Source organism: Cherax quadricarinatus, chromosome 20 (assembly GCF_038502225.1).
Source record: "Cherax quadricarinatus isolate ZL_2023a chromosome 20, ASM3850222v1, whole genome shotgun sequence".
In the NCBI taxonomy this organism is placed as follows: Eukaryota; Metazoa; Arthropoda; class Malacostraca; order Decapoda; family Parastacidae; genus Cherax; species Cherax quadricarinatus.
In genome coordinates this window covers 886,527-897,948 of record NC_091311.1, presented here as the reverse complement: position 1 = coordinate 897,948, position 11,422 = coordinate 886,527, and the positions used below count along the sequence as shown (strand labels likewise).

At 36.5% G+C, this 11,422-nt stretch overlaps 1 protein-coding gene across 2 annotated transcripts; it reads left to right on the top strand.

The window, feature by feature from the left end:
- The first annotated feature begins 378 nt into the window (after nucleotides 1-378).
- On the top strand, nucleotides 379-7,264 carry LOC128699837 (small glutamine-rich tetratricopeptide repeat-containing protein alpha). Of its 2 annotated transcripts, none has more exons than XM_053792616.2 (3): nucleotides 379-542; nucleotides 4,594-4,734; nucleotides 6,774-7,264. In XM_053792616.2, exons 1-3 carry the CDS (start codon nucleotides 475-477, stop codon nucleotides 6,913-6,915), a joined length of 351 nt encoding a protein of 116 aa, XP_053648591.1. In that variant the 5' UTR covers nucleotides 379-474; the 3' UTR covers nucleotides 6,916-7,264. The 2 variants fall into 2 exon arrangements, with proteins under 2 accessions (XP_053648591.1, XP_053648601.1); XM_053792626.2 differs by having other exon boundaries at nucleotides 380-542; nucleotides 4,609-4,734.
- The last annotated feature ends 4,158 nt before the right edge of the window (nucleotides 7,265-11,422 follow it).

The following is an 11,422-nucleotide window of genomic DNA, read 5'->3' as shown; positions in this document are numbered from 1 at the left end:
GAGTTAGCAACATTCTCTCAGGTTTAAATCATTGGATCTAGTACAGACATATGAGTCCGGAAGACACAGTAGAAGATTTATGTCTTTACTTTTGACTATCTGAAGCAAACAAGTATGGAGCAACTGTGTTTGAATACAGTATTATGTAACCATAACATCTTCAGTCAGTTCAAATTTTAGTAAAAGTTTTACTGTAAATTTTAATTACGATCCTTGGAATAACTAAATTTTCTCTTTGCATTCAGAATGAAGAAATGCAAAATAAAATTTAGTCATTTATGTGTATGTACAGGCTTAGTTAATATTGTACTATACTGTACCATGTAATGTATAGACATGTAATTCAAAATCTACTTTAAACTTTTTTTCATTACTCCTTAAAATGTGTTTTCAACAGGACCTGGTGGTGGCTTGCCATTTGGACTGGGTAGTCTTGCTGGGCTGGGAGGTCCTGGAGGCCCAGACCTTACCAGCATGCTTAATAATCCTGCTCTCATGAATATGGCTACACAGCTGATGTCAGACCCTAATATGCAAAATATGTAAGTACTAAATTGTTGGTATTTCCAGAATATGGACTAAGTTTACCTAGAAATGCAATTGTAATTTTTTTTCTTCTAGCTCATATTAATCATAGTGATCTTTAGGCATTTTTTTATTAATGGTGTGGTATACATTTTTCAGGGGGTGTTCAAACTGCTCTATTAGAAGCATATGTAATTTGACCCTATATAATGATTTATCCCCAGAAATCCTGGATGGATGCCATCATTTCTTAGTCTCATGGCTGAAACCTTTGTTGTAAATATGTCTTTTCTCACACATTTCTCCACCATTTCTGTAAATAACTGAAGAAAGTGGGTACATGCAGCAGAAGCAGCAAGTTCTCTCTGTACCTGAAAGTAAAGAAACTGGGCTGTTTTCTTTGGAAATGGTCTACTATTTCTGAAGCCTCCTTGCTCATCTGCATTCCTACTCACCTCTTAATTCTTTCAATAATAACTACTATACACCTTATCTGGTATACTCAACAGGCTTCTTCTTCTTTCAACGCACCAGCCGTATCCCACTGAGGTGGGGTGGCCCGAAAGGAAAAATGAAAGTTTCTCCTTTTAAATTTAGTAATATATACAGGAGAAGAATTTACTAGCCCCTTGCTCCCGGCATTTTAGTTGCCTCTTACGACACGCATGGACTCAACAGGCTTATTCTCCTATAATTCTTAAACTCTCTTTTGTCCCCTTTGCCATTATACTAAGGTACTATGCATGCTCTCTGCCAGTCTCTAGGTACCTTCCCCTCTTTTTTATATTTGTTGAATAAAAGCACCAGCCACTTAAAAACAATATTCCCTATACAGTGGTCCCTCATTTTTCGTAATTAATCCGTTCCTGGAAGTGTGACTATTATCGAAATTTACGATTTTCGAATAAATTTTCCCCATAAGAAATAATGTAAATACAATTAATCCGTTCCTGACACCCAGAAGTATTAAAACAAAAAAAAATTTTTACATGAATATAGATGTAGTACATAAACAATACAATGGGACATGATGAATGAAGCATTAACAGAATAACACTTACCTTTATTGGTGATTCTTCTTAGTGTATGGAAGACTGGAGGAGGAGAGAGATTGAATTATTTACTGTTTGGAAGGGGAATCCCCTTCCATCAACACCTCAGGTACCAAGTGCTTTTCTGGGGTTACTTCTCTTCTCTGTTTCTTAATGCCACTAGGACCAGCTTGAGAGTCACTGGAGTCCTGTCTCGCAAAAAAACTGTCCAGAGAGCTCTGTTTCTGGCGTCTCTTTAACACTTCCCTAAAATGGGCCAAGACTTTGTCACTGTACATGTTGCCAACATGGCTTGCAACAGCCTTGTCAGAGTGATGTTTCTCCATAAATCTTTCCATCTTACCCCGCATTTCAAAAATCTCCTTAATTTCTGAAGAAGGCAACTTCTTCCATCTCTCTTCCTCCTTCTCTTCAGCAAGATTCTGAGCTGCGAACTGTTCCTGTTCCTGCTGAAGCTCTTGCAGCTCCTCAGTGGTGAGCTCTTCGTTGTGGTCTTCCACCAACTCTTCCACATCCTCCAAACTCACATCCAACCCCATGGAACTCCCCAGTGCCACAATAGATTTCACAACAGACATAGGCTCATCAGGGTCAGCCCCAAACCCTTCAAAATCCCTCTTGTGGACACAATCTGGCCACAATTTTCTCCAAGCAGAGTTCAAAGTCCTGGTAGTCACTTCCTCCCAAGCCTTACCTATAAGGCTTATGCAATGGAGGATACTGAAGTGTTCTTTCCAAAAACTCTTAGGGTCAAGTGAGTGTCTGAGGTCACATTAAAGCACCTTTGAAACATTGCTTTGGTGTAGAGTTTTCTAAAGTTTGAAATGACCTGCTGGTCCATGGGCTGGAGGAGAGGAGTGGTATTTGGGGGGCAAGAACTTTACTGTGATGAACCCAAACTCCTCGAAAATTAGGTCATCCAAGTTTGGAGGATGAGCAGGTGCATTGTCCATTACTAGGAGGCACTTCAGATCCAATTTCTTTTCCAGGAGATAATTCTTCACACTGGGACCAAACACTTCATTGAACCACTCAACGAAAATTTCCCTTGTGACCCGTGCCTTACTATTAGATTTCCAAAACACACACAATTTACTCTTCATAACATTGTTTTTCTTGAACACTCTGGGATTTTCAGAATGGTACACTAGTAACAGCTTCACTCCGAAATCCCCACTAGCATTAGCACAGAACATGAGCGTCAGCCTGTCTTTCATAGGCTTGTGTCCTGGCAGTCCCTTTTCCTCCTGAGTAATGTAGGTCCTCTTTGGCATTTTCTTCCAAAAGAGGCCTGTTTTGTCACAATTGAACACTTGTTCAGGTTTCAGTCCTTCAGCCTCTATGTACTCCTTGAATTCCTGCACATATTTTTCAGCCACTTTTTGGTCCGAACTGGCAGCCTCACCATGCCTTATCACACTGTGTATGCCACTACGGTTCTTAAATCTCTCAAACCAACCTGTGCTGGCCTTAAATTCACAAATATCAGTACTCGTTGCAGGCAATTTCTTTACCAGATCATCGTGCAACTGCCTAGCCTTTTCACAAATGATCTCCTGCTAATTGTTATTCATTTATCCACACCAATAATAACTTCTCAATATCTTCGAATACTGGTGATCTCATTTTTGTCAGCAATGATGTTTTTCTTAAATTCAATCGTATTTCACACCTTCTTTACCAAAGGCTTGGCACTAGGAGCTTTCTTTGGAGCCATGGTAGTTTATTTAGTAGTTGCAAGCACTAAAATGAATGGAATATTAGGAAATATTTCGTGTGAGCAAATGAGGGGACCATCGCTCACTGGTAAACAATGGCACACTGGCTGGGAACGGCTCAGTGCCGTGAGTATGCCTCCCAGACGAATGACTATTCGCGAGTCAAACTACAATTAGCGAGCCAATGTTTTGACGAAAATAACGTTACGATTTTCAAAAATTACGACTATCGAGCCTTACGATTATCAAGGGACCACTGTATATACTGTTATTTTCAACCATTGTGTGTTAGAAGTGATCATGGTCCCAAGCCCAAAACATTTTCTGATAAAAATGTCCTAGTGTTTGCTCATGTTCCTTTTTAAACTGAAGATTAGTAGATTGTAATTTAACTAATTTTAAATTTTGACTGAATATTATCTGGCATCGATAAAATTAATGTGAATGGTGATCTGTCAGAATTTGTTAATGGTCACATGTTTTATTCATAATTTTTCAAGTGTATTTGTGCAAGTGAAGTTGAGAATATAAGCCAGGGAAGGACTGGTTGGCAGGTGGCAGAAGCTAGGAGAACAATATCCCATAGCTTGATCGCTAGTGCCCTCAGCTCACTCACTGTGGTCCGGGGGGTTGATCCCTCTTACAACTGGAAAACATTAAGACATGTTTCCTTAAGATACCTGTTGTCCAGTGTTCACCCATCAGTAAAATGGGTACCTGGGTATTAGTTGATTGGTGTGGGTCACATCCTAGGGACAAAATTGACCTAATTTGCCCGAAATACTCTGCATAACAAGGGGCTTTCAATATAGTAGTATGTCATTGACATCAGATAAGCCTGTATACCTTGTACATGTACTTGTAGAATTAAAGATTATTATTATTATTATTATTATTATTAACAAATGAGTGAAAGTAGTGCAGTATGGTCATGGAAATGAGCTTGAAGACTATACAATAGATGGACAGTCTAAGAAGCTGCTTTAGTAAGATGAGAATAAATAGGTTGTTCTCCATGGGGAAGTGAAACAGAATTCTTCCTCCATAAGCCACGAGTGTCGTAAGTGGTGACTAAAATGCCGAGAGCAAGGGGCTAGTAACCCCTTCTCCTGTATACATTACTAAAGTTAAAAGAGAAATTTTTATTTTTATTTTTCAGCCACCTTGCTTCGGTGGGATATGGCTGGTTTGTTGAAAGAAGGAGAAGAAATAGGTTGTTGATTCTTTGCCAGTAACCTGCATTCACTAGAAACCAACCAAAATCTTTAGCTTATCACATGTTTAAGAACATATTGGAGGCATTCTCATTTCAGGATGAGTAGCTTCATGGGAAGTGTTGGTGGCTTGGGTGGTGGTGGTGGCAGTGGTGTTGCCACTGGAGGTCCTAGTGCTCCTGCTGCAGCTGCTTCAAACACTGGCATGGAAGCTCTTCTTACTGCGTAAGTTGCAACTCATTTGCCAAAATGTTTCTTCAGTTTGTCATAAAATTCCTGCTTAGTGTCACTGAATTGTACAGACAACCTTATTACATTTTGTTGTTTCTTCATTTCACTTTATATTTTTTTTTATCATCCTGGTCTTCAATTCCCAATACTGCACTAGCCAATAAATTTTAACATTTTAATAATCCAGTTCAGAAACCAAATTCTTTCTTTCAACGCACCAGCCGTATCCCACTGAGGTGGGGTGGCCGAAAAGGAAAAACGAAAGTAGAAACCAAATTGGTTGTTATAAATTAACTTTGATGCACTGATCACAAATCTGAGCCTTTTTGGTTTCTATCACATAACTTTTCCTTTTTTTTAATCTTATACTGAATTTTTTTGACAGTTTAAGGTAGAAAAACCACATGAGATACAAGGCACTAAAAAAAAAATAAGAACTCGCCAAATGTCACTTTTGTGAAAATTACAGAGGTTCAAAGTTATCAGTCTCAGTGCAGTTTACACATCAATGATTTCAACAGTTTAGAGTCCTATTTTAAGTTAATACTACTGCTCCAATTGACCAGATTCTTGGCTGTTTCACTAGTATATTTGCTACCTATTCAATTGTTTCAGCTACCTTATAAAGTGGACAGTAGTCAGTAATTTGGCCAGTTTTACACAGTTAAAAAAATGCCAATTAAAAAATGGTCCAAAATAAACATTATAGACATTCCAGGCACTAAAACAACATTTTATCTTTTCATTAATCACATTCCTAAGCCTTTCCTATATTTTGCTTGCCTTCCACTTCGAATTCTTAATCACACAAGAATAGAAGGTTTACTCTATTTCTCGAGTAATAAAATATAACCAGGAATGATTGGTCATGAGAGGTGTAAGGAGGGCCTTATCTGTCTTTAGGAATATCGGCAAAATTTTATTTTAGTATTTTAGGCTCAGTTTCAATCTACTTCAGGTCCTGAACTCAACAAAAATAATCTTTATTTCAGTAGCATATCTTCCAGTCTATCAAATGATACTAAGAAGCGGGTAATAAATCCATAAAACCCATCCTCCGAGAAAATGCTTCAAAGTCGCTATTTTAAACCATACACATGGTCAGAGTTTTGCTTTGCTCATCATGCACTGTGTGGGGCAGGATATTTTTATATTGTGTCCACTCACCCCACAGACACATTCTCTCATATCTAGGCCAAAATTTACAGCTCACAGTTTATCTGAGTGAGCTGAGCTGATAATGTAGAACTACACAAGGGACCCTAGCATCAATGACATAGTTCTACATGACAGCCGCTGAAAGGGGTTAATAGACACTGACAATGCCACCTATTAGTTCATCATGTCAAGGGTTTACTGCACCTCTTATAATTAATAATCTACTGTACAACTATGAAATAATTACTATCCTACTGTATAACTATGATATAATCCTTAATGTTAAGTAGTCTGTAAGCAAATAATATTAAGTTGGCCCATAATGCCTAGGCATAATAGAGGCTTTCTTTACAAATACAAAATCTCAGTGTATTACTTGCAAAGACATAAAATAAATAAATAAATAAAGTACAATCAGAGTGTTTTGAGGGTCTCCCTCAAGCTTAGAAAATTTACCAATGTGTGATAGCTGTTAGTGTGCTCTGCTTATTTCTTAGCTGTGATCTTGCCTGCCTTGAGAGATGAACAGAGATAATAACTTTTTAAATGAGCAAATACAAGTGCCATGACAGGTAGCATCATTAACCTGACACATATCATCTTTCCTGGCTGAGGATGTTTGTCCTGCTCTCTAACCATTAAATTGTCTGCCTTTATCATTCCTTGTTCTTAAGTCTCTTCCATCCATTCTTCAAGAATATTTGATTACACATTTTATCTTGTACCACATGCAGTCGGATCTGCAAATTTAATACTTAATCCGTTACTGTATTAACACTTGTAATATGGTGAAAGCTTTATTTAAAAAAAAATTAAGTCTTCCTATTTATTAGAATTTCTAATTTAGAATTTACTCATTTTTTCCCAACATTCAGTGGACGGCAGCTAGCAGAACAAATGCAGTCCCAGCACCCAGAATTGGTTGAACAAATTCGTCAACAAATGAACCGTGGTGCTGGTGGGAGCTCGGGAGATTCACAAGACAGTAACCCCCAAGATCCACCACCTCAGAATTAGCCACGTTATATAGCTCAATATATAGACACTCTTAATCTATTTGCATTTAGGAGAAAGTGCTTGATCGGTTTTTAGACACGTATCTCATTGTCTGTGACGAGCAAATTGACTGTGCTGTTATGAAATTAAAACATTGTACAAGTTAAAAATATGTAATGATGGGGTAGAATTTAATACATTTGTTTTATTTTGAATAGGAAGTTGTCATGTTTCTAGCAAGGTATTTACAGCATTTTGTAAATGAACTTTTTTCACTAGGAATTACTCATTAAAATGAGATTTATTGCTTTAAAATGTGAGATATTTCAGTAACTTTCTCTTAAAATTTAAATAAATTATGAAGAAATTTCTTATCAAATTTTTTATATTCCTTTAGTTGTATTAGCACAAGCAGTAAATTTAAAGCATTTTCTGTTGGGAGATATGAAAATAATCCATTATGATCAATGTACATGTTCAAATTCAGCCTTTTTTTTTTGAGTTAATAAAAATATCCATTCTAATAATGGAGAGAAATTATGTATAGAAAAATGCAAGTCTTTTTGTAATTCTCTGTTTTATAGAAATGATCCCAAGATCCAAGTACAGCATTATACTGTACAGCATACAGCAAGGATTGGCAAATAAAACACCCATATACAATTTTATATTGTTGAAACTAATGTGCTTTACATGCAGGGTTTAGGCAATACTTATATCTTCAGTCAGTTGTTTAAACTAATGTGTTAGTAATTTGTTGAGTTCAAACTACAGTAGACTCAGACAAGGAGCACAGGCAACATTAACAAAAATTTAGATAAACGTAAAAAACTTGCTAAACAAAATTCCTAGCATTGGGAAATTAGGACTAGCAACCCACTAAGGTGTAGCTGTAAACACCATAGCTTGCAAGACTACACTATACCACAAACTAATGTAATTTCCAGCTATTGTCATTTTTTTCTATTCTATCTTCAATCACAAGTAAGTGTCTGGTGTGCTTGCCTAGTGTACGTGATGAAGGTATATAGAGATACGACAACTTTATAAAAGCATGAAAATGACCAGTTGTGGAAGGGAACAGGAGAGTGCCTGCCCAAGCTCACTGTACCACAAGCACTTTAAAATCTGTACTCCTTAGAGAGAGCCCCTGCACATTTTAAGGCAATTTTAGGCATTTTGATAAGTTTTTGATTATTGAAACTACTGCCTAATGAAAATTTACTATGCAAATGTGCTTCTTGTAGGAATCTACCATAACTTGATTATTACTGTGCTATATTCAGGAATAATATATTGGTAGACTTCAAGTTAATGATCACTTGTGTATTGCTAGTATAAATGTCTGATGCAAGGAAGTTCATAGACATCTAGCTGAAAGGTTGTTAAAGTGCCAGTGCATTTTTCATACTGCTTATTATAACTTGTATAATTATTACTTTTCCAAGGTCAACTTTTCGTTTCTTTACAGTGACAGTTTATGTATACATGTATATGTATTACACACACACACACACACATGTGAGAGAGTGAGTGAGTGTGAGAGGGTGTGTGTGTGTGAGAGAGAGTGTGTGTGTGTGTGTGTGTGTGTGTGTGTGTGTGTGTGTGTGTGTGTGTGTGTGTGTGAGTGTGTGTGTGTGTGTGTGTGAGTGTGTGTGTGTGTGTGTGAGTGTGTGTGTGTGTGTGTGTGTGTGAGTGTGAGTGAGGGTGGGTGGGTGGGTGGACCCTCGGGTAACGCCTTTAATCTGTTCCAGAGAGCTAGCTTTTAGCCGATTTAGCCTTTAACCGAATTAATTTTCCCCACAAGAAATAATGGAAATCCAATTAATCCATTTCAGACAGCCAAAAGTATTAACAAAAAATATTTTTTGAAAGATTAAATATAAATATACATACAGAAAACAGTGACAATTAAATACAAAGCACTAATAAAATGGATAAATGAACATTTAATGTCACACTTACCTCTATTGACTTGACTTGTTGGTGTATGGTAGACACATAGGAGGCAAGAGGAAGGCAAGTTTATTATGCTTCAATATGACGCTAATATCATCTCTATGGCTTATTTACCTATCACAATTCATCTAATGTGGCATTATAAATAATATTAACCCTTTCAGGGTCCAAGGCCAAAATCGGAAGGGGTGCCCCAGTGTCCAAGAAATTTTGAAAAAAAAAAAAAAAATTTTTTCTTACAGAATTAAAGATAATATTTTTGTGAAGGTAATAAAACAAAACAAAAATTTTCTGATGAGTACTTACTGAGATACAGCGGCGGGAAGTTGACCCAAAATGACTGGGTGGCGGCAACATCAGTGACACCGGCAATCCTACCATCATGTAAAACAATTACAGGCTTCCGTTTTACACTCACTTGGCATGATGGTAGTACCTCCCTGGGCGTGTGTGTGTGTGTGTGTGCCTCAGTGGGAGACGGCCGACTTGTTGAAAAAAAAATATATATATATATATATATATATATTATAGGTAGTAGGTTGGTAGACAGCAACCGCCCAGGGAGGTACTACCGTCCTGCCAAGTGAGTGTAAAACGAAAGCCTGTAATTGTTTTACATGATGGTAGGATTGCTGGTGTCCTTTTTTCTGTCTCATGAACATGCAAGATTTCAGGTACGTCTTGCTACTTCTACTTACACTTAGGTCACACTACACATACATGTACAAGCACATATATACACACCCCTCTGGGTTTTCTTCTATTTTCTTTCTAGTTCTTATTCTTGTTTATTTCCTCTTATCTCCATGGGGAAGTGGAACAGAATTCTTCCTCCGTAAGCCATGCGTGTTGTAAGAGGCGACTAAAATGCCGGGAGCAAGGGGCTAGTAACCTCTTCTCCTGTATATATTACTAAATGTAAAAGGAGAAACTTTCGTTTTTCCTTTTGGGCCACCCCGCCTCGGTGGGATACGGCCGGTGTGTTGAAAGAAAGAAAGAAATATATATATATATATATATATATATATATATATATATATATATGCATATGCATGCATGCAATAAGATCACAGTAAACAGGTGATTTCAAAATATGCAAAACAACCACTCTGAAAGAATAGAGAAATTCCAAGCGCTTTCGTGACTACTCACATTATCAAGGAACTATGAAAGTGAAGCATCCAAGGAAGCTATATGAGGGGTCGGCCAGCACCTCACTATCAGATCCCACAACGGTTAAACACGTGACGCGCGGCGAGCCAACTTGGATAGGTCCTTTGCAAAACTCACCCCCAAGCTATTTATTTGTCCAGTGTATTATTAAATTCTACCCAAATTCTATTAATTATAAATGGATCTAATTTATATAAACCAAAGGAAATATTCATATTATTGTCAAAACTGCTTTTTATGAAACAAGATTCAATTATATTCCTGTCGACCATGGACTTGCTTGATACTACTTTCTCAACTTTTTGAAAATCAATTGGATGGTTAAAATCTCTTACATGAATAAATAGAGCATTGGAATCTTGTCCAGTTCTAATGCTATATTTATGTTGTTTTAATCTTAGTTCGAGATTTTTACCAGTTTGACCGTAATAAACTTTATCGCAAATTTTACAAGGAATCTTATAGACACATCCATCAGCATTTTGGGGGGAATTCTTAATCAAAAGTTTTTTTACTGTATCAAGATTTTTGAATACAACTTTAATATTAAAAGTCTTAAGAAGAGAAGGCATATCAACCAAGTTTTCATGGTAAGGGAGAACCAACATATTTTTAGTTGAATAAGGCTGGTTGCCCTTTTTTGGATTATAAAAAGTGTTCCTAGCAACTTTAAAAGATTTATCAATTACATTTCTTGGGTATTTTAAATCATTACCTATTTCATAAATTTTGGATATTTCCTCATCTATGAACTCAGGACTACAAATTCGTAAAGCTCTCAAAAACATTGATGAGAAAACAGACAGTTTGACTCTATCTTGATGCGAGGAATAATAGTGGACATAGGAACAGTTATTTGTAAGTTTTCTGTAAATTTTAAATTTGAATTCATTATTACCCTTAATAATTAAAACATCTAGAAAAGGCAATGAGTTATTTTCTTCAAACTCAACAGTAAAGTTTATAGAATGGGCTAAGCTATTTAATTTTCCAAGAAAATGGTGTATATCTACATTTTTGGGCATAAGACACAAAATATCATCAACATATCTGAACCATTTAGCTCTATTAGGGAGGATTGTGTTAAGCAACCTTGTTTCAAAAAATTCCATGTATAGGTTACTAAGAACAGGTGAAAGAGGATTTCCCATTGCCATACCAAACTTCTGAGTGTAAAACTTATCATTAAATACAAATTTTGCATCAACAATGCAAAGTTTAATAAGTTTAATGATAGTAGGAACAGGCAATGGTAAATCATAGTTAACAAGTTCTTCAGATAAGAAACTTAATAAATCATCAACAGGAACTTTCGTAAACAAGGAAATAACATCAAAACTAACCATGTTAAAATCATTTAAGTCAGTCAAGGAGCTTAATTTATCAACCAAGTCTA

Coding starts and splice junctions, on each gene's coding strand:
- LOC128699837 (XM_053792616.2), top strand. CDS start 475: ATGCTTAATAATCCTGCTCTCATGAATATGGCTACACAGCTGATGTCA. Junction 543..4,593: donor GACCCTAATATGCAAAATAT/GTAAGTACTAAA, acceptor AACATATTGGAG/GCATTCTCATTTCAGGATGA. Junction 4,735..6,773: donor ATGGAAGCTCTTCTTACTGC/GTAAGTTGCAAC, acceptor CCCAACATTCAG/TGGACGGCAGCTAGCAGAAC.